At 54.0% G+C, this 22,323-nt stretch overlaps 7 protein-coding genes across 7 annotated transcripts; 2 read left to right on the top strand and 5 right to left on the bottom strand.

The window, feature by feature from the left end:
- Positions 1-202: 202 nt before the first annotated feature.
- A1O3_06963 (uncharacterized protein) lies at positions 203-6,871 on the bottom strand (the record flags this gene model as incomplete). The annotated part of the gene is made up of 1 exon (XM_007737077.1): positions 203-6,871. One exon carries the CDS (start codon positions 6,869-6,871, stop codon positions 203-205), a length of 6,669 nt encoding a protein of 2,222 aa, XP_007735267.1.
- An 846-nt stretch (positions 6,872-7,717) lies between these two features.
- On the top strand, positions 7,718-9,150 carry A1O3_06962 (NAK protein kinase; the record flags this gene model as incomplete). Its single annotated transcript, XM_007737076.1, has 2 exons — positions 7,718-7,837; positions 7,945-9,150. The coding sequence occupies 2 exons, from the start codon at positions 7,718-7,720 to the stop codon at positions 9,148-9,150; spliced, it is 1,326 nt and encodes a 441-aa protein (XP_007735266.1).
- A 791-nt stretch (positions 9,151-9,941) lies between these two features.
- On the bottom strand, positions 9,942-11,980 carry A1O3_06961 (uncharacterized protein; the record flags this gene model as incomplete). Its single annotated transcript, XM_007737075.1, has 5 exons — positions 9,942-10,540; positions 10,591-10,810; positions 10,863-11,217; positions 11,266-11,755; positions 11,812-11,980. 5 exons carry the CDS (start codon positions 11,978-11,980, stop codon positions 9,942-9,944), a joined length of 1,833 nt encoding a protein of 610 aa, XP_007735265.1.
- A 2,033-nt stretch (positions 11,981-14,013) lies between these two features.
- On the bottom strand, positions 14,014-15,528 carry A1O3_06960 (uncharacterized protein; the record flags this gene model as incomplete). Its single annotated transcript, XM_007737074.1, has 4 exons — positions 14,014-14,477; positions 14,540-14,764; positions 14,837-15,083; positions 15,148-15,528. The coding sequence occupies 4 exons, from the start codon at positions 15,526-15,528 to the stop codon at positions 14,014-14,016; spliced, it is 1,317 nt and encodes a 438-aa protein (XP_007735264.1).
- A 1,421-nt stretch (positions 15,529-16,949) lies between these two features.
- Positions 16,950-18,167, bottom strand: A1O3_06959 (18S rRNA biogenesis protein RCL1; the record flags this gene model as incomplete). The annotated part of the gene is made up of 1 exon (XM_007737073.1): positions 16,950-18,167. The coding sequence occupies one exon, from the start codon at positions 18,165-18,167 to the stop codon at positions 16,950-16,952; it is 1,218 nt and encodes a 405-aa protein (XP_007735263.1).
- Positions 18,168-18,569: 402 nt separating this feature from the next.
- Positions 18,570-19,202, top strand: A1O3_06958 (3-hydroxyanthranilate 3,4-dioxygenase 1; the record flags this gene model as incomplete). Its single annotated transcript, XM_007737072.1, has 2 exons — positions 18,570-18,601; positions 18,653-19,202. 2 exons carry the CDS (start codon positions 18,570-18,572, stop codon positions 19,200-19,202), a joined length of 582 nt encoding a protein of 193 aa, XP_007735262.1.
- Positions 19,203-19,223: 21 nt separating this feature from the next.
- A1O3_06957 (uncharacterized protein) lies at positions 19,224-22,220 on the bottom strand (the record flags this gene model as incomplete). Its single annotated transcript, XM_007737071.1, has 1 exon — positions 19,224-22,220. The coding sequence occupies one exon, from the start codon at positions 22,218-22,220 to the stop codon at positions 19,224-19,226; it is 2,997 nt and encodes a 998-aa protein (XP_007735261.1).
- Between the last annotated feature and the right edge of the window lie 103 nt (positions 22,221-22,323).

The raw sequence follows: 22,323 nt of genomic DNA, 5'->3' as shown, positions 1-22,323 counted from the left end.
AACAGAACAGAAACAGAAACAGAACAGAACAGAAACAGAAACAGAACAGAACAGAACAGACACACCAGTCGCGGTCCCGCACTGCGGTAGGATACTCAAAGTACTTACTCCGTACATACACATGTCCAATCTAGCTTGTCTTGAATACATTTCATTTCACCTAATCACTCCTTCCTACCCCTACTCCCTACTCGCCGTTCTCCTATTCATCATCATCCTCCTCCTCCTCCTCCTCCTCATCTTCATCCATTCCCTCGGCAACATCGACCGAAAAAGCCATGCTCTGATCGACACCGACGTACGCGTCGCACATCAGGTACAGCGTGAGATCCTTCTTGCCGGCCGTCGGGACGATGTATTCCAACTTGGTGGCTAGACTCTTGCCGACCGTGACGCGTTTGATGGCGAGTACAGACTTGGTCTTCTCCTCGGCCACCACCAGCCACCAGTTCTCCAGCTTGCGGCCCGGGTAGAAGGGCGCGTGGACGGTGAGATCGACTTCGTCGTCGTCGTCGTCCACATCGCGTGTGACGCGGATCTGCAGATATGATGGCTGTCCCGCGGTGACGGCGTCCTTGTCCAGGGCTTCAAACTCAAGTTCCAGACTGGGGTACTTGTTGTTGGTGAAGTTGGCGGCCTCGACGAGCTGGCGGTTCGTCAGGCCTATTGCCGCCACCAGTTTCGGCTGGTCCGGGTTCTCACTGGGGTCCATGGCGCTCATGAAATCGTCAATGTCCTTGATGCCGGATTTGCCCAGAATCTCCACAATCTTGTTGTCAAAGTGTGGGATCTGCAGCAGCGGGCTGTCACGATCCCACATGGCTTGCACCACCATCTGCGACAGTTCCATGGCGTTGATGGCGTTCAGGTGTCCTTCGGAGCTCAGAACGTCGACACACGCAGACAGCAGACTGAGCACCTTGCCCAGAATCACTTCTTGGTCCTTGGCCAGATCGATCGTGAGTTGCATGCGGGAGAAATGCGCCTGGAGAAGCACCAACGCCTTGAAATGCGGAGAGTCGTACGCCGGCTCGGACATCTTGACAGGGACACGGTCGTAGATTCGGCGCAGGATGTGATCTTCGTGTCGCCGCATCTGAATATCTTCGAACTCGGTGGCCGACGTCACGATCTCGAGCAGCCCTTTGAGCTTCGTCCGGCCAGTCAGCGAGAGTAGGAAGGTCTGCATGGTGATGAAGGAGATGTTGTAGTACGCCGCAATCATGGCAGGGTTCAGGGGAGAGATGGAGTCGTCTTCCTCGTCCACATCAATGATCTTGGCTTCTGCAAGCTCTTTCAGCGTATTCTCCACCAGCTCCGAGAGGAATGTGCTGAGACCCTCGTGGGACGTGTCGTTCAGGCCGTAGAAGCTGGGATTCGCCAGCAGCCGACGGTAGAAGTATGTGTACGTGGTCCAGTCCACTGCGTCTTGCGTGGAAGTGATGGTCTTGGTGCTGATCTCGGTCACAAACGCATCGTGAAGCCATAGTTGCAAGTGGCTTTCGACGGGCAGGGCCTCGTTGAGGAATTTTTTGTAGTATTCCCGTTTGACGGCAGGGACCATGAGCACCCCTTTCCCGATCTTGTCCTCGCCTGGCCGAGTAGCTCTCCCAAACATCTGCAGCACTTCGCTGATCTGATAGTCCACATAGCGGTGTTCTCGGCCCAGGAAATACTGCGTGCCCATGACGACCACCAAGTGTGCGGTCACAGGCAACTCCCAGCAGACATCTCGAGAAGCGAGCATGACTTGGATCGCACCAATCTTGAACAGATGGGCTACGATCTTCTTGTCGGTACTTGTCAAAGCTTCGTGGTAGTAGCCGATGCCGTGAGTCAAGGATTCTGCCAGTGCGCGCTCGTTGATGCGTTCCAAGAACGGCGCAAGCTCCTCCACGTTGGTGTGGAGGAACCGTTCATCATCGTCATCCATAATGCAGGCCTGGAGGAGGTCAACGGCGGTCGAGCGCACTTGTTTCCTGTTGGGCACGAAAACAATGGCCGGCTTATCCGGCGACAACTGCAAGACGGCTTGATATGCTGGTCGAGCCATCGCCACCATCAAGGAGGGGAAGTGGGGGATACTGAAAGACTGGATATGCAATTCCAGTCCAACCGGCCGTGCCATCGGACTGAAGTTATAGATCGTGTGCTTGTTGGCCCCGAGCCATTCACCCACGTCGCGGGCGTTGGACAGCGGCACGCTGAGCCCAACAAGGCGCATGTTGTTCTCCAGTTGAACGTGGATATATTGCATCCTCGAGACCACCACCTCATACACCGCTCCGTTCTCACCACCGAGCATCTGAAGCTCGTCCGCGATGAACAATTCAACGTTTTGCACGTTCTTTCGCCGCTGCCATTGCCGTGACAGAACATCCCATTGGGTGGGGGTCGCCAGGACCAAGTCTGACTTGTCCAGGATTCGGAGATCAGCTGTTAATTCACCGGTCAGAGTGGATATAGTCTTGCCACCACCAAGGGGAGCCAGGCGCTGTTGCCAGTCAGCGAGACGACTGTCAACCAGTTCTTGGAAGGGTGCGATATAAACCGCTTTGCCGGCTTCGGGGTTTTTCCAGTGTCGCAACAGGGCAAACTCGGCACAGACTGTCTTTCCGCTTCCCGTGGGCGCCCCGACAAACACGCTGTCGTTGCTGTCGTACAGCGACTTAAACACCTGTGTTTGGATCTTGTTGAACCGGTCCCAACTCGAGTAAAGGTCAACGTATTCTTTGATCTTTAACGCCTGCACGGGGACAGGTTGTAGATCCAATAGTTGAGTGTGGGGTGGGAAGCGTTCCGGGAGGGTCAGTTTCTGGAAGGAGACCGGAATCCTGGTCTCTGAATGCATCCAGCGATCGGACACCAACGAGATGAAGTAGTTGGGCGGGACTGGTTCGCTGATGGGGACGGTGAAGTCGACCAAGTGTTCGGTCATGTCACCGACAGCATATTCGCGTCGTAGGATGAATTGATCGTGAAACAACAGCTCCTCGCCGTCACAATCCTCGACGATAATCCAGAAAGATTCCGCCCCTCCATGCAGGGCGTCATCCCACACAAAATTGGGGGTGATGGTGAGCTCTACATGGAGCAGGGATCGTGTAATCGGCTGAACCTGGGCTTGAACCTCTAGCCGAGGGAACTTCGACACCAGGTCGCAGATGACGCGGCCAGCTTTTGGTAGGCCCAGGAGCTCACCCATTCGGGGCGGATCCAGATCGAAGTAGCTAGACCAGGGGACCTCCATCCTTTCAGCCTTCTGGATGAAGTCTCGCGGGCACGTCGGAAACTGCCTCAGAGGAGTCATCGTTGGCCACATTCGCTTCTCAGCCATTTTGCAAAGATCAAGAGCAATCTTTGCAACAGAAGCCCAGCCCTTCTTCAAACAAATCTCAAAGATGGCTCTCAAGATTCGTCCCGCTGACTGTGTGACATAGACAAGATCCGCCATCAATGCCAGACCGTCCAACTTGAGCCGAGAAATAAAGGCCTGTAGAAGTACGTTGATCTTGGCTTGTGGCTCCTCCATGCCTTCTTTGACTGGGATTGGAACTCTACCCAATAGTTTGGCAAGCTCCAATTTCTCATCCTGTCGAACGGGGATATACTTGAACTCGTCGCTGAGGGCGAAGATCCGGAAAAGTTCAATGGTGCTGATCGACGGCTGGAGATGATGGTTGTAGGTTGACATGGAGTTGTGCGTGATGTAGTAGTGCGAGGCGATACGGCCAAGGTCCGTGGCCTGCAGTTTACCAGTCTTCTTGTCATACTTCACCAGTCCAGCCTTCTCGAGAACAAAGGCGGCTGAATGAATGAGGTCCACTCGTTTCTGTTCCAAGTTCTCGTCGTTGCTGTAGTCCGCTCCGACGCTGTAAAGGCCTGGTGATCGAATCATGCGGACAAACAGATATGTGTAACCGAGCCATTCGACACCTTCATCTCGGCTCCGAATATTGCCCAGCACGATCTCCGCATTGAGATTGTCTGCAAGTTTACCCATCAGTTGACTCTCAATGGGTAATTGCTGGTTCATCAACGACAGATAGTACTGTATTTCGGACTGAGAGGTTATTATGATGCCTTCACCATAAGAATCGAACTGCGGCCGGCCAGCCCGTCCCAGCATTTGGAGCACGTCTTGAGGGCTGAGCTCCACCCAGCTCCCTTTTTCAGGAGAGTACACTTGAGTCCCCTTGATCACGACGGTATGAGCAGGCAGATTGACGCCCCATGCCAGCGTTGCCGTACAGACAAGGACTCGCAAAAACCCATCGGCGAAGAGATCCTGGACAGATGTACGGTCGGCAACACCCATTCCCGCATGATGGATACCAAAACCATAGGGCAATATATCCTTCAAGTTGGCATCGTGCACCGCATCGGCTTCTTCTTGCAAAACGGACCGGCTTGCTGCGTCTGTTCTCATGATTTGGCCGATTGTCTCCAATTCCACCGCTTTATCCCGGATGTATTTGGCGGTTTTGGCGGTTTCTTTCCGCGAGTGGACGAAGATCAACATTTGCTGCTGATTCGTCCCCACATGCTCAATGACCTTGGCATAACAGACGTCGTTCATAGTCTTCAACATCTTGATGGCTTTTTTCTCGGTGACACCAATGAACTCCTGGCGGAGAGGGCAGGGTCTATATGACCCATCAAAGTGGAAGAGACCCTTTTCAGGATCAACTCGAAGGAAAGTGGCGACATCCCGGTAATTGGGAAGCGTCGCGCTCAATCCAATGATTCTGACAGGATCACCCGTCTGTTCGATCTTTCGAATGGTTCGACTGACGATGCTCTCTAGGACCGGCCCTCGATCATCGTGCAGAAGGTGAATTTCGTCAATGATGATTAAACGGACCAATCTCGTATAGCTCGTATCAGTGGCCTTCCGCGTGATGACATCCCACTTCTCTGGAGTGGTGACAATGACTTGAGTGTCGGCGATTTGCTGTTTGGTAAGCTGACGGTCGCCAGTGAGCTCGGAAACTCGAATCCCGTATTTCTCAAGACGTTTTCCAAAGTTTCCCACTTGCTCCTGGACCAAAGCCTTCAAAGGGGCAATGTAGACGATTTTGAAATCGTCCAGCATTATCTCCCCAGTCTCCGGGTTTCGGTGTTTCCCAATCTCACGAAGCATGGTCAGCATGGCGACGTTTGTTTTGCCGGAGCCTGTCGGGGCACAAATGAGCATGTTTCCATCGTCATGGAAGGCAGACGGATAGCATTTGGACTGTATCCGATTCAGCTCCTTTGCAGAACCGAACCCTTGCCTCGCCCAATCAGGAAGATCCGAGGTTGGAATATTCTTCTCGCCTGGATCCCGTTTTGCTTTCGGTGCTGGCACATGGACTTCTTCATATCCTTTAAACGTTCGCTTGGTCGAGCCTGGAGGGAGCACCACTTTCGGATTAGTCATGAGATGATTTCCTTGTTCGAACACGAGGTTGTCGAGATTAATCAGGCGTTGAGGCTGCAGTCCGCCTGCGAGGACTCCGTCTTTCTTTTCGTTATGCTCGTCTTCCTGGGCCTTGGGCACGTCGATGTCCATCAGATCGAGCTTCATCTTTTTGGCAGGTCTCGGGCCTTCTGAGCTTTGATCCAACTTCCCAAGTAATTCGTCGAGAATGCTCCGGTGGCCTGCTTCGACCATTTCGCTCTCGATCAGATTTCGGGCGTCATCGTCCTCTGCTACCCTGCGCCACCTAGTCGCCCAGACAATCCTCTCTCGGTTGAAAACAAGTTTGCTCACCAACTCAGGGTGCTCGTAGTCGAACAAGTCCATCAAGTCGTTCTCAATGTCACGGAGTGACAAATCTTCACCGTCAGTTGACTTTCCAGACAAAATCCGCAATGCATCTTGAGTCTTTTGCTGCTGGATATGCGCATCTGAGTAGACAGACCCGATTTGACGCTGCAGCCAATAAGCATCGATCTCGTGGATGGGAATCGAATCGCCATCCTCTCGTTTCCGTCGACTGGAGTCACTAATACCGGCGTCCAGCACCATTTCATTTTCGATGTCTTCATCGGGGTCAACATCTGGAACCCCTGCGCCGCCAGCAGTGGCGGTCTCCTCTAGACCTGGTTGGTCTTGGATATCGGCTTCCTCGTCTGAAGAGCCTTCATCTTCATCTCGGACTTCATACGTTCTGCGAACGCCATCTTCATCCTCATCTGATTCATCAAAGACGACCGCAACACCTTGTCGCTCGTCAAGCTCGGCCTCGTTTGCATTGTCATCTTCCATGTTCTCGTCGTCGTCTTGTGCGTCGTAGTCTGTAATCTTTTTGCCCAGATTGACCAATTCGTTGAACTCCTTCGGAGTCATCGTAGTCCCAACAATGTCATCGATTTCTTTTTTCTTGTCAAGGTCTTTGAGATTTTCATCTTTCAGGTATTCGAGGATTGCATCAGCAGCGCTGCGGACAACTTCCTGTGGAACATCACCCAAAGCGCTTGCGGTCACGGTAAGCAGTAGATCGTACGTTGCTCGTGTAGCTGGGGTCCTTGGCCGATACTTGAGCCCTTCAATCAATGCGTCACCGGCGGATAGGACACCAGTTCCGCGAGTTTGAGCAGGCTCGCCCCTCCTTCGCTTCTTCCGTTCTCGTTCTAGAACATCTTCTCCTTCACGTATCGAGCCTCTTTCAACTCCCTGTAATCCCGTTGCTGTCTTTTTCTGCTTCGGTGCCTCTTCACGGTTAATCCGCGAACCCATATCTCGAATATTGAGCCGTCCGGCCAGAGACTCGGGGTCACCGGTGTTTTCGTCCTTCGCTCGCGAAACGAAGCGCCGGTCCACCTGGAGAACCAGGTTGGACATGGCCGAGTAGCTGTACTGCGAGACATTGTTGGGGTCTGCCATTTTGACGGCACAATGTTAAGCGGGAACCAGCGACGGAGGACGGGGTGTGGCGCCTCTGAATGGCGAGGAAGTAAATTGAACCTTCGCAATGGTAGCTAGTGCAACATGATCCTATGCCTGAGAAACACGGCTACGTTCGCCAGTTAGGTACCAGTAGGTAGATATTCTGGCCCTATGTCGGTCTTTGCGGCGTAACCTGCGGCTCAAGAAAACTTCCAGACGATGATCTCCAACGCAGGCTTGGCACATACCCGGCCTCGGGTAACTTTCTATTTCGTGACGAGGCTGTCGCGAACCCTCAGCCTTGCTCATCCATGTTGCTGTCCCGTCCTAGACGTTGGTTGTTGGAGCCACTCTGTGCCATGGTTGTATTCCGTTTGACCAGCTCCCCAGATATTATACAGTGTCTTCATCATTAGGCTACTGTAACCAGCATTGTCAGCCTTGTCCACGGCGGACCTGGTGAACTGCTGTAGTGCGCCACCTGGCCGGCCGTACCCCTGAGCATAAGATCTACGGTGAAGCACTGATTGTCGCCTTGCCGTGAGCATACGTACTGCCTCCAATCCATCTCGGTTCTCCATGCTTGAAGACTCCCATACTTTCCCTACCCGTCTCTCTGTTACACCTCTCTGGACGAGCGGCAATTGTCACACCGTGTTCCCATGTTTCCCCCTTTGCCCACTGGCTGCAAAAACTCTGACTACTTTATTCTCTACTGAAAGCGTTCCCGCAGGCCTCCAAATACTGGCCACCTCCTATCCCACTCAACTCTGACCTAGTGTAACCATCGTCCTCCTCCTGACCGCGCGGCCACGACCTCACCGCCGTGGAAGGGCGTCAATCATGGCGCAAACCCTTTTGGACATATTCTACTCTCTATCCAATTGCATATGCTGTTTTCCGGGTACACCGCAATTGAAAATCAACAACAGAAGCTTTCGCATGCTGCGACTGCTTGGCGAGGTGAGTGGGTGCTTGAGTATTGTCTACCACTGGACAATTCCCAAGCTCAGGTTATGAATGCTTTCTTCGGACCAAGTACGCAGAACTGATGCGTGGAACTACGACAGGGCGGCTTCTCCTATGTCTACCTAGTCCAAGACACCTCCGACTCGGCACTGTACGCGCTCAAGAAGATCCGGTGTCCATTCGGGCAAGAGTCGGTGTCGCAAGCGTTGAAGGAAGTGGAAGCATATACTCTCTTCGCTCCACACCCCAACATCATCCGCAGTATTGACCATGCGGTCCAGAACGACTCGACCACCAAAGTCTCTGGCATAGGGAACGATACGTCCGGGTCGGCCAGCAAGACCGTCTACATCCTTTTACCGTATTACCGGCGAGGCAATCTCCAGGACATGATCAACGCGAACTTGGTCAATCACACCCGCTTCGGTGAACGAAGACTGATGCAGCTAATTCTGGGCGTCTGCAAGGCCCTGAAAGCGATGCACCAGTACCGAGTGCGCAACACTCCCTCACGGTCCGCAGCCAAGGCCGTGCGGGATGAAGCAGCCAGCGAAGACCAAGATGCGGCGCGGAGGAAAATGCGAGCGCAGAAACGGACCATGACGGCCGACCAAACACATCAAGACGAACTGGCAGAGGAGCAGGAGGCGCCACTAATGCCGGACGACGAGGTGACACGAGCACAGGAAGGGAAACAGCCCGGAGAGACCCGGGCGTACGCCCATAGGGACATCAAGCCCGGGAACATCATGATCGACGACGATGGACGGACGCCCATCCTGATGGATCTGGGCAGTCTAGCCCCGAGCCCCACGCCCATCACATCACGGTCCATGGCCATCGCCGTGCAGGACACGGCGGCCGAGCATTCCACCATGCCATACCGGGCGCCCGAGCTGTTCGACGTCAAGACCGGCAGTGTCATTGACACCAAAGTCGACATCTGGTCGCTCGGCTGTACCATGTACGCCTGCCTGGTGGGCAAGTCGCCGTTTGAAGCCCGCTCCGACGAGACCGGCGGCTCGCTGAGCATCTGCGTGCTGAGCGGCGACTGGCGCTGGCCCGGCGAAGGAAACGCCACCAAGGGCAAAGACAAAGCCCAGCCCGCCAACGGCAATGCCGGCCAAGCTGCGGCCTCGTCGGAGAGGATCTACCCGCACCCCGCGGCGCGAGAGGTAGTCAGACGCTGTCTACAAGTCGAACCGTCGGAGCGGCCTGACGTGGACGAGCTCATGACTCTGATCGATACGTGCCTGAGCGAATTGCCCGAGGACGACGACGAAGGCGTGCGTGGTGAAGGCGAGTGAGTGAGAGTGAGAGACGTCGTCTGACGATCAGATGGATATTAAACTAAACCATTTCTCTCGCCTTCCTTCTCACCCACTGGACTGGCAGGGGCCAGGCTTGGGCCGTATTATAATACTTCCATTCGGTAGCTGGGACTAGGGCGCTCGTGTCCCGCGGGACCTTGCTTCCTTCTTCCTTCTTTCCACCGTGTATTAAATCCAATCCATCTTTTCTTTTCTGTTCACCTTACTACCTTACTATCTTCTAAGAGGTGCGCGCACACAAGACACAAGAAAACAGCATCCCATTTGTCCTGTCGAGAATTTCTCTACTAAACAAGCCCAGGGCCCTGGGGGTTTGACGAGCATTCCACGCGTAGCGTAGCGGCATAGTCGACTGATCCGGCTCACCAATCCCAATCCAGGGCAGTCACAGTCAGTTCCAATCTTCAAGTCTCCGTCTCGCCCGCCAAACTTTGCAGTCCCCAACTGACCCCTAAGCCCCAACAACCAAGCCCACCCAGCCCCCGATTTCAAGCGTTTCGTAGCAGCAAGTCATCTCGTGCAATAGCAAAAGGAAATCTCGTGTGTGCTGGAAATACGGCTGCTTCGGCTCGTCGCTTTCCTCAGCCCTGTCTGTGCCTTCACCCTCGCTTTCGCCCTCGAGCTCCATGACCAGCCCAGCTCATCTCGCGCCGTTTTGAGAGTATAGAAGGATGCGATACCACTCATATTGACAGCCCTGCAACCTGCCCGTCCCAAGTACAATCATGACGTTGGCCCCCGACAAATAAGGCACACCAGCCCAAGATCTACTCGGTAGCCTTCACAGCATCGGTAGCCTCGGCAGCAGCCTCCGCCGACTCAGGTGCTTTTTCGACAGTTTCTGGGATAGTTGCTTCGGGTTTTGGAGGCTCCTCGGCAGACGTTGGCTTGGACTCCTCCAAGGCTGGCTTCTCTGGTGCAGCATCCGCCTCGCCAGTTTCCGCCGGCTTCTCTTCAGCCGTCTCGGCAGGCTTTTCGGCAGGAGCTGGCGCTTCGTCTTTCTTCTCCCCGGCAACATCCTCGGACTTTTCTTCATGCACGCCGTTTGTGGCGGGCGATGCCTTGCCCTCCTTGTCCGCACCCGCGTCTGCGTCGGCTGGCTCTGCACCTAGAATCTTATTCCACTGGCCCAAGAGCTCAATCGAACGCTTGCGGAACTGAAATTCTTCGTCTCGAGGAATGGTGTTGAGCTTAATCAGAGCTTTCAAAACCTTGTTGATCTTGGTATTGCGAATAATGCTGACTTCCAAGTCGGTGTAGGCTTCGAGTTTCTTGATGAATGTGGACATCTGTGGCATTTCTTCTCCTTGAGGTGCCTGGTCACGAGACAAGAAGCCCTTCTGCAGCTTGTGTCGGAGGAAGAGCACTAGACTGTATTAGCAGGGCCCTTCTTACATGATCTTTTCTTCCGCTCACCTTCTTTCTCGCGAGCTTTACGCGCCTCGACAGGGTCCAGAGGTTTCTCGTCAGGCTCAGGTTGAGCCGCATCGACCATTTCCTCGTCGCTCGTGGCAGCCTTTGATTTCCTCTTCTCCGATCTAGCCTTTGTCGCCTTCTCCTTTGGTTTCTTCTCCTCGGTCTTCGGAGTCTTGCTGGTGGTCAACTTGATCTTGGTCGTTTTGGGAGTTTTGGCAGGCTACGGCCCAAAATTAGACCATGTTGCTTGGAAAGGAATACAAAACACTTACCTTCTCAGATTCTTCGTCTTCACTGTCAGCCTCCTTCTTGCGCTTCTTGGAGGACTTCTTTGGTGCCGCTTCAGCATCTTCCATCTCGACGTCCTCAGTTTCAACCTTTGCTTCACTCTTGCGCTTCTTCTTGTCAACTTTGGCGGCTTTCTCAGCCTCACGGGCTTCTTTTGCCTCAATCTCGGCCTGCAATGCCGCGGCATGATCGTCAAGCATGGCCTTAAAGTACTCGAGATCATGGTTCTCGGCGGCAACTTGGTAGGCAGCCAGCAGTGACTTCGCCTTGCCCTTCTCCGCCACATCCTTGCAGTCGTCAGGGTTGAGTGGAGTGAGGTCGGTATTGTTGATCCAAGCACTAGGACTCGTCAGTGACAGTTGGTCAGAGTTGGTCGAACAAACTCACAATTCGTTGGTGTGCAGAAACATGACAGGGAAAGTGCGATCCGTGACCTTCTTGCCACCATCAGCATATGGTTCATTGTAGGTGCCGTCCGCCTTCTTGGTGGTGACAGGTCGGGTGTTGAGTAGAATGTCAGGAAGCATCTCTTCATCACAGATGATGGATGGCCATGGTGGGTAGCTCTTCAACCTGGCAAAGTAATATTCGCCTGGCTGTGCATGAAGATTGGTGATCTTGGGCGTAGATTTCTTCTTGTTCAACTTCTTGCCCTTGTGCTCGGGGACGCCAGCTGACGACTTTCTCCTTGATGAAGAGGATCTCTTATCCGCTGGGGTTCCGTTGGTCTCGGGTTGAGCGACATCTGCACCATCCACCTCCTTTGCCTCTGCGTCACTGGGGGCTGGAGGTGCGGGCTCGGACTGGGGGGCAGGCTCCGATGCTTCTTTGGGTGGCTCAGAAGTAGACTCGGCAGTTCCGTTTGCAGTAGCAGCTTCTGTGACAGAGTATCAGCAGGAGAAGATATAGAGTGGGCGACCTGGGACACATTACCGGCAGATTCAGCTTGCTTTGACTCAGTTGCGCTCTCGGCAGGGAGGGCTCCTGACATCTCGGCGACAACACCAGAAGCCGGTTCTGCCAACGTGGGTGGAGCATTATCCTCAGGCTGCGAAACCTTCACCGGCACTTCGGTTTGGGGAGCGGTAGCCTCGGCATCCATGATGGAGAGGTCTCAGGGGATGAAGCGACGCGTTGGCGTTGGTGAGGCGCACGAGAAATGATGAAGCGATCTATGAACCAAGCACGTTAGCTGTAGAGTCTTTGTCGCAAAGCTAGTAGACACAAGATCGACTTGTTTGCAGATTCCGGAAGGGCAGATCGGGTGTGCTCCGCAGCTGTTGAAAGTGACGCGCCAGCGAGAGTGCCCGAAGCCAGGGATCTGGGGCTGCCGACGGCGACAAACCAAGGGGGTGCACACACCAGCAGCCTCTCAATGAAAGGACAATGACTCGGATGAGCAGGCGATAGAGGCGCCGATGTGGGTAGACGGTGTCGCGATGTGATGAGGTGGAAGAACAGGCGACCGACACAATGATGGAGAGAGGAATTGATGAGAGCAGAGCAATTGAGTCGCAACTTCAACTGGGGCTCAGAAAAGCCCACTGTCTGGGCCGCTCAGCCAATCAGCTCTCGTAGACGGCCTGCTGCTCGCCAAGTGCGGTATGCACGTGACTGCGTGGGTGCGCAGTCTCATTCTCTCCGTCTCTCCGCAGTCTCCCGCAGCCTGCTAGCCTTTGCTTCTGACAATAACGTGCAATCGCATTGCTTTCTTGCCTCATTGGTCTTGCAGAAGGGTGGGAAGTGGAAAACCAGCATCGGCACTTACATATACACGTTTGCTATCTTCTGAACAGCCACAAGGAACCGACAACGGAGAACAAGAACACGATGCAGAGAACCCGTGCACTCCCGTTGGATCACAAGAGGTGGGCACTGGTGAACAACATCAACATCGACGTGCTGAGAGCAATCACAATCCCGACGGCAGTAGACCTTTGTTGACCGTGGTCTTTCCCGACAAGGACAGGGACTATACACAGATAAAAGCGACCTCCAGGCGTCTGCGACGAAATGGCCGAGGAGGTGTGATGGAGATCTTAGCCACGGCAGTCGATCACTGCGCTGCTGTCCTCACTGCAACATCGGCTTGTCACGGAGTTGAGTAGGTATTTCCGAGAGTCTGTCATCTGAAGAGTTGCATCCTCAATCATCCAGTGAATGGTAAATTTCCTAGATTCTTTGCGACGTATATCATAAGGAACGAGTCTATTCCGACATTCTTGAGTTAAATGCAGCATGGACTTGTCAAGTTCAAAGGTGAAAGAAGCCCTTTCTCGACGTCTACGACTTCAAAGAGCCAGGTTCGATTTGGTAATCTTAATGCTTCACCGTACGTCTTGGCAGATGTTGCGATGGTACTGCTTTCGGGGTATCGTTGCTGCTTTAAGCAACACCTTCCCGTGGGAGTTTCCAGCTTTGCGACAACGTCTCTTAGCACCGTATTTCGCCTCCAGGAGCGACCCTAGAGGTATCTCCTGGAGCTAGCCGCCTGCAGCCCCTCAAGGGCTGCCGGAAGAACCACGACAGAATGTATAGGCCACATTGGCCCAAAAGATACTATAGGAAGTTCTTAGCTAGACACAATAAAACAACACATTTGCAGTCTCGTAGCACCGTAAATGCCATGATATTAAGATTACTATATGCTTCTATGCATTCTATGCAATATAACCAAGAAACGAGGTAGACTCGATTTGCCATCGCACATGAAGGTCATGAGGCTGTTTCGTTCTCGGAATGGTTGCATGGCCCACGACACGCCATGCCCTCGAATAGGCGTAGTCACTATCATGCTAGTGGTGCTGGCTCGGCCAGCAACGCACCAAGGGTAGGCCTCCGCAAAGTAAGTGTTGCGTAGGACAAGCCTTGCGGACAGTGCATCGATCCTGTTTCGACGGCCGACTGCCAGTTGGAGTGGGTACGATCCAAAGAGGCAGATGAGTAGGACAGTTGCGGTGGGTGGCCAGTCAAAGGCATGGATGTGACCAGCGGCATCCCGACGTTTCGGTATCCATGGCAAGTCTTTGGCCAACCGCCCGTCTTGACGATTGTAACTCTGCCCTCGGAAGGGAGGCCTTGTCCAGGGACTTGCCCACCCAGATCGGGAAGATTGCACACCTATGCCTCAAGCGCTCATTTGTTGACGACTACCGGCCGTTCGGGATTCCAGCCATCAATCTTTCCCTTCTTCAAACTTACGGCGAATGCCCTTTCAGCTTCCACAGGCATCTGCACAGGCTTGTGCATCCGTAGGACCCAAAGAAACCAGTCTTCCAAAGGGAGTAGGTTCAACAACATAGGGTTGATCTTCCACCCCACCGCGCAAACCAAGGAGCCAGCCACGGCATCCAGAATGAAATGATTTGCGGTAGATACGATTGCAATCAGAATCGCAAAGGGGTACATGAAGCCAAGGGTGAGGCAGGCGAGACGACGAGGGCTCGGGAGGCGGATGGCCGGTGCTAGTTCGGGATGCGAGTTGTTGAAGAAAGGAAGCCGGAGGGATTTGGAGCGGCGATGTTCGGGCGCCAAAGGAATGGTCATGATGGTCACACCAATCATGAGGGAGTAGCCGAAGTGGAGGGACGGCATGGCAGCTGCAGAGAAGAATGAGTGTCAGTTGCAACCACCAAGGGGATGGTCCTCAGTTAAAGCGTACCATATTGGTTGCAGAACTTGTTCTGCGTCCAGACGCTGCTCGCGCCCTCCTTGCCGTGAACGGTATCAACAAATCCATAGCTCTTGGCTAGCTCAGCCTGAGGACCTGTATATGCCGGATCGCTAAGCAGACGCGGAGGCATGCAGGGCCAAATTGTGAACACCACGAATGCGAGCAGGTTACACACTGCCATAGTCCGTCTGCGCGCTTCGTAGAGCCAGGGTCCTGCCGGCGAGCCAGGCCCTCCCCATCCGCCAGCCTGTAGGCGACCGTTTCGGTGTTGAATAAGCCGGTTACTCGTGATAGTGTAGTAGTATAGCCAGACTAAGAATGCGATTGTACCAGGAATGTGTATGAATGAGTATAGCCAGTTAATGTGCATCATGAGGCGTGGATAGGACATGAAGAACTTTTGGATCGGGATCTCCCAGAAGATGTGGAGGCGCTTCTCCATTTCAATGACTTGGAGAGCATGTCGACGGGCGACATGCACGGTGCCTTCGACCAGGGTCACCGCTGTGAATGCTCGACCGAGTTGATAGACCTATGTGAAACGTAGGTATTAGCCCCGGCCCCGACCACGACATTGATTGTCTGCCCTTCCTTACCCAGTAGATGAGTGCCCAATACCATGCCTCGACCAGGAAGGGAAACTTATGGAGCACCCTGCTGAGTAGCCGATTGCGGAAGACAGCAGTATTAGGCGTCTGGACCACCGTGCGGAATCCCAGCCAACGAATCTCTCGCTCCCGCCATTTGTCCTCCTGTGACGGTAATAAAGATGGCGACAGCGATCTTTTGGAGTGTGTCAATTGCGCCTCCTCCACATCCAGATCATCGTCCCCGTCAACCGCTCGAGCGACCAGCGCCGGTTCTTCCCATCGGGGGTTTTTCGCAGATAAGGAGTAGTCGGTCGCTCGGTTGATCCAGGCTCCGCCGAAGAGCAAGACGACCACAGCGAGAGGTTCGAGGAATGCGCCCGCGCCCATTATGAGTGCCGTCTGTCTCCCTTCTCTTGGGGTATAGGTAGCGTCCGCGCGCGCAGCCACTCAGTATGGTATTCACAGGATAAAGAGGGTGCTATTAATAGTAGAGACGGGTGCCGTCCACAACACCGCACAGGATTAGGGCAGGTGGCGAGTAAGCAAAAACGTGCGTGCGGACAAACCGGAGCGTAGTCAGGTAGCAGGCGCAGTCAGAGAGCCTCGCCTTGAGAAAGATGCATACAGTGCAGAGTACATTCGCGGCGAGACCGACGAGTAAGGGCGGTCTGTCAACATTAATACTAAACCAAACCTTTTTGGCTGGAGACAGTACGCCCGTGGTGACGGTCAATACTAATAGACGCCATCTCTTTCTCTCGTTTGAAGGGTGGCACGGACGAATCGCACAGAGCCATCTGAGGTGCCAGTGGAGGGCGACGGGATAGGCGGCTCACTTCGGCTGCGTTTGGTAAGCAGGATGGGAGCGATTCGGGGTTAAGAATGAACCGAATGGTCCTGTGCATGGGGTGGATGATGGATGGTGCGGGTTTGTTCAGTTCAGTCCATGCCGCCTTCGATGCATAGGGACAGGTACGGATACTTGTATAGAGCGCACAACACACCTAAGCCTGTAGGTACTTTAGGTGTATGTTGTAGTGGTGACACCGCTTCTCCTTCTTGCGCCCGCCCCTGTCTCATTATTATTCTATTACTTGCAAGACTCCCATTGTCAACGCTCCCAGTCCTATTGGGATTTTTGCAATGGTCGCGTGCTCCCATCACCACCATCTTCGCCGCCTGTCCTGCTGCCTGCTGGCCCAGGCCCAGAGGCGTTACTGCATCCGCACACATCCGGGCCGCGAATGCGCCAAGACCACAAGCGCTCTCCCCGTCCTTGGCAAACCAAAGTTCGTTTCGCCAGCAAAAGGTGGCTGGATTTGTGCAGCGTCACAACCCACGTACAGAGGACATTCGGCCCTCCGGAGCCGGTTCATCCGAGTCCCCAGATTCTGCTCACTTTCGAGGCCCTTTTATGTCTGTGAGCTCCGCAGTAGTGGAAGGGCTGCATCTGAGCTCCTTCTGCGGCGACGTAGAGAGTAGTAGAGTCGCAGCATAGAGGTCAGCGCAGAACGTGATTGAGTGTGCTTGCCCAAGACGTCTGCCGTCTGCTTCAAGTGCAAGTTCGAGGAGGGCCGGACGACTGTTTCGTGTCACTCGCTTGACACTCTTTCAGTGTGCGTGTGAGAGTGAGTGTGAGTGTGACCGGCAACCCTAGGTGAGGTGACGGTGCGCATCTCCAGGAGTCTCGTATCGACTGAGTGCGCATGCATGCTGAGTTGTTCGAGGCGCCCGACAAACAGGGTCTGCCTGTGGCAGAAGTACAGGATTCAACCGTGACCGTACCCTCGTCCCTTGTATCATGCCCATCATCCAATCTTCCGGCCTATATTCCCAACTCCCCTTCCAACAACACTGAGCAGCAGTTGGCCCTCGCCCTTCTCGCCTTCAGCATCTCTGATTCCCCACCCTGCAGCACCAAACGCTCTGAGATCTCTGGCCAGTTGAATGGTGTGCTCAGATGCCAACACATCTCGCCCAAGCTGCACTCTTCCAACGTCTTCGGATCCCATCGCCATCAGGGTAATCACGGTTGAGGCGGCTTGGAGGCTCACACATCCACCTCTCTCCACGCTCTCCAGAAGTTGAAATGCACATATCCGCCCAATGTCTTCCGCTGGCTGGCCTCCTTCGGGAGGGCTAGAAGCATCTGCAGAAAACAGACAGCCAGTCGAGCTCTCCGCGACCAAGGACAGCCCGAACCCCAACCCGACCTTCTTCTTTGCGTTGGGGTTGTTCTTCTCCGGCGCCGGTACTAGACTAGCACTGCCCATATCAGAAAAGATGTAGATGTCGCCCACGAACTGATTCAGTACTCCGCGCGCCGCCTCGATCATTCTTGCATTGTTGCTCCCGCTAACACCCGTGGAGTATGCCACCCCTCTGATCTTTTTCACCCGCCCTGGGTTCAGCAGATGGAGTGTCTTGGGCAGCCTGACCTGGTGGCCGAACACCAGCTGGACTTCTCCGGCGCCGCCAATGCCACGGGGCCCCGGATTCGACCTCGTAAGTATCCTGAGTTCGATGTCTCTTTCGATGCCGAATTTTGCGTAGAGCGGAAGGATGGCCGTGCGAACAGTGTCGACGCTCATATCGCCCCATTTCTCCGTGGAGCTGGTGATCACCCCGGGCCCGGTGAACACAATGTTGAATCTGGCCTTGCTGAACGGCGCCAGCAGACATATCGGCAGCAGGAAGTAGCTCAGCCCTCGTGTATTGTTTGCAGGGATTTCATGGCGTAGCACCCCAGAGCTGGACACTCCACTGCCAGGCGCCGACCCGGTGATCAGGCCGGGCTTGTACAGCAGGACGGTGCCTGTGTAGGAGATTTCAATATGTGAGCCGTTGGTGACGGCTTCGAGGAGTCTTAGAAAGGAGATCTCATGGGGTGCCAGTCCAGGATTCGTGGGAGAGTCAGGCCGGATTTGGTCGATGCGGACGGCGCGCCCGAGGAGGGTCGCGAGGACGAGGCGGGAGGTGAGAGACCTGTGCGAGCTCAAGCGGACGGCAGGCTGAGATGTTGACATTTTGCAACAGACACAACGAGAGGAAGACGGCGCAATGTTACCGTAGGCACATGGTGGTCTGTCGTTTACGTGCTAGTCATGGGCCTGCGCAGGGCTTGAATTGCGTCGTGACACTCGTCCGATTAGCGTTCCGTTCTTCTCTGAATTTTTTTCTCCAAACCACGAGTTTCCCCGCGCAGCTCTCCAACGCTGAAGCCAAAGCTGACTGACGTCGAGTCACCAGTATATTCCGCCAGGCCATGCCGTGGTGTATTTGTCAGTCGTGATTACGGGTATTGATAAACCCTACCACCAGCCTTGTATCAGTGGTATAAAATCCCAGCGAGCCGCGTCACAGCTCTGTGACTCAAACAGCGTCCTCTACGTTTGCACCGTATCGGTATCTACTGAACAGCAATCAAAATGGCCGGCGGCGCATTGAATCTACCAAAATGGTATCTCTAAGCTGTATGTCCCTCTCCGCCATCTCGCTGATTGTTTGGCAGGCTGAAAGAAAATTCCCATCTCTTGCAACCTCCCGTCAACAACTATTGCGTCTACCATCCGTCCAACCCCGCCACAAGTGGACTGACGGTCATGGTTGTTGGAGGACCGAATGCGCGGACAGATTACCATATCAACACCACCCCGGAGTTCTTCTACCAGCATAAGGGCTCCATGTTGCTCAAGACAATGGACACCTCGACGGACCCTCACACGCCCGTCGACATCCCCATCTACGAGAACTCGCTGTACTTGTTGCCAGCCAACACTCCTCACAATCCTGTCAGATTTGCAGACACAGTTGGGATTGTGTTGGAGCAGCCGCGGCCTGAGGAATCAGTCGATACAATGAGGTGGTATTGCAAAACATGTCATCGTATTGTACACCAGGCGAGTTTCCATCTGACGGATCTCGGGACTCAGATCAAAGAAGGAGTCCTCGCCTTTGAAAATGATATGGAAGCCAGGACGTGTAAGAACTGCGGGACAGTCGCCTCTTCCCGACCCGCAGAAGGGGAGATACAGCAACCGCCGAGGTTCCCGCCTGATTGAGTGGGTTTGGCGACAACAGAATCATGCTGTTACAGACACTGAAGGGCGGCCGAGTCCTGAAGCGGCCCCAGCTAATGAATTGTTCTTCTCTTCCTCAATCTGTTGGAGTACGCGTGCTGCCACTTTCAGTGCTGTAGGAGGCAAGCCCGCAAGTTTTGCCACTTTTAAGGCGTGCGATTGTCTGTTGATACCCTTCTTCAAGCGGTGGACAAAGGCAAAGGAGCCATTTTCTGCTTCCAGAACGTCTGTGCAGTAGCACGCCAGCCGGGACCAGTCCCGAGTCATGTCAGCTAAGGCATGGAAATGTGTCGCAAACAGTGTCCGGCATCTGTTCGTGTAGTAAAGGTGGTGAAGACTTGCGTACCCCACGGCCGTCCCGTCCTCGGGAGTTGTGCCTCGTCCTACCTCGTCCATGATCACGAATGACCTCGGGGTTGCCTGCTTTAAAATCGCGGCAGTTTCGAGCATCTCCACCATGAACGTGGATTGGTCGCGAAACAAATCGTCAGCAGCGCCGATACGACTGAAGATTTGATCCACGAGGCCGATCTCAGCATAGGTAGCCGGCACATAAGAGCCGGTCTGTGCCAGGATTGTGATCAATGCGTTTTGTCGGAGAAATGTACTTTTCCCGCCCATGTTGGGCCCAGTTACCAGCCACACTCGTTCGTTCTGGTCGAGGACCAGGTTGTTGCTGACAAAAGAACGACCTTGTTCTTCCAACCCAAGCTTGACCGTAGGATGTCGGCCACCTATGATTTTGTGGTCCGTGCCGTCATTCAGGATAGGACGAACCCACGATTGTTCCTTTGCTAATATAGCAAATGCACTGGCAACATCAAGCTCATCCATGATTGATGCATTCCGGCGCAGCTTCACTAGATTCCGAATGACTAGTTGCTTCAACGACGCAAAGATTTTCTTCTCTTCGTCTCTGATGTTTAGCACCGCCTGGTCGATTCTCCGTCCTAGCCGTGTCCAGTCACTCAGGTAAAAGGATCGGGTGCTTTTGGAGGAAGACACCATTTTTGCATGGAGTGATTCGAGCTTGTCTCTGTTGTATCCGGTCGCGCTTCGGATGTGACATATATATCCAAGACCGGGCGTCGACTTAAGCATCAGTGTAGGGGCCTTCAGCTCACTTCTCAAGGTCTCCGCCAGTGCCACCTTCTCAGACTCCAGATTGCTAAGGTCTTGATGGAGTCGTAGCAATGTGTCACTGGCATCACGGCGCATGATCCATGGTTCCGCCAGTTCGATCTCATCTTTCTTCTGCTCATCAGCTTTATTGCTCGAACGTACGGCCTTGGGGAGTGACTGCAATTCCTCTGGAGCGCTGTGAAGAACCACGTCATGTGCGAGCGCAGCCATGCTTGCTGCTTCGTCCTCCTCGAGGCGATGTTTCTGCAAGAGCCCTTCTTCATCAATGGCAGAGGCTATGCGAGCCTGAAGGTGACTGGGGCCGTCTAGATCGAACCGTTGTAAAAGCCTCTCGAGTGGATGTTTTACGTTCAGTCCAAATTCAAGATCATGGTCTAGAATGCCACCCGATGAGGTCAGGGCAGACTGTAGGAGATCACGAGTGGCAATCGTCTCGGAGATGGCGCTAGCCAATGACAGCATATCGTCGGCATCGCCCTTGTTGAGAGCAAACTTTTGGACTATGCGTTGAACATCGTATGTTCTCCGTAGACGGAATATCAGTGAATCCGTGAGCTCATCGGATCCAAGAAACGTGGAGGCAAGCTCAAGACGATCGTTGATCTCGTCTAAAGAGGCCGAAGGGGACGTAAGACGATCCCGCAGCAGTCGGGAACCACTTTTAGTCACCGTCCGCTTGACTGCGTGAAACAAGCTGCCTCTCCCTAGCCCATCTCTCGCAGTCTCCAAGATCTCGAGTCCTCGCAGGCTACTCCGATCAATGCTTAAGATCTGATGAAGCTGCCTTTGACGGGGTGGTTGCAACCGAAGCTCCAGCCCCTGTAATCGATGTCCAACATAGTCTAGGAGGCGATGGCCTGCTTGTTTTTCCCCAATGCTAAAGATCTCGTCCCAGTCTTGGCCGACAGGGGATTCCAGCATGCTGTTCCATTTGGACATCGACACGAACTCACTCTTTTCTTCATGGAGTGTAAGAAGTCGGTGGTCGTGGCCTACGATTTCCTGTACTTCATCCTTGATATCGCTCGGGATATCAGCAGGAAGGATTATCTCTCGAGGAGCAATCCGCGTAATGGCGGAAGGCAATGAGCTGCGCTTGATATTTTGGGTGAGGAAATCACCGGTAGACAGGTCCAACCAGGCGAGCCCGATAGTCTGCTCTGGCTTCAAGCCGTCGGGGCTGTTGTCAGCCAGCGAGAGGTCCGGGTGCAACGACAGCAAAAAGTTATTTTCGTATGGGTCTAAGAACTTCTCATCGATCAACGTGCCGGGAGTAACCACTCGTGTGACCCGGCGATCATGCTTCAGGCCCCCAGATTTGACCTTGCCAGAGACATTGATGAGGAATTCGTCGCATATGGCAACATATCTATTGAGATCTTGCACCAAAGTCTTCAGGAAGCGGTCCAGTTGGAAGAATGGGAACCCTGCCATCGGGACCGGACCCAGCTTTGTCTGTTTGTAACCCACTTTGAGACTGAGGAGGGGCCCGTATTCTTCGGCCTGCTCGAAATATAGCTCGTAGAAGTTGCCAACTCTGGTGAGCAAGACGCAGTTGTCAAATTTTGCCATGTTCTGTCTGGCTCCTTGGAGCACGGTGGGATATTGAGGCTCGTCATCGCCATCGAGTTCTGGAAGGGATCCGGCCTCTATGGCTCCCTGCTGTAGTTCTTTCAATCTCTTCCTCGTCGTTGTCTTTGCGCCTCTGCGCTGCCCTCCTCGAGACTGCCACGGTGGGTTGGGGGGGGCCGCGAGAGGTAGGGATTGGGATTGAGGCCTCTGGCGCACACTAGGGCGGATGATGTTTTCAAGCAGTCGCAGATCTCTGCCATTGAACGGTCTCTTAAATGGCAGCATTAGAGTATCTGACGACGACTTGGTCAAGGGCTCGGGGAGAGACGCGTCGCGTAAAGGGCCCCAAGGGGTGTCCTGCCGCTTTAACGGAGGCTGCGCTGGAATA

Source organism: Capronia epimyces, assembly GCF_000585565.1.
Source record: "Capronia epimyces CBS 606.96 chromosome Unknown aczIQ-supercont1.6, whole genome shotgun sequence".
NCBI lineage: Eukaryota > Fungi > Ascomycota > Eurotiomycetes > Chaetothyriales > Herpotrichiellaceae > Capronia > Capronia epimyces.
This window is presented reverse-complemented; position numbering and strand designations above follow the sequence as displayed.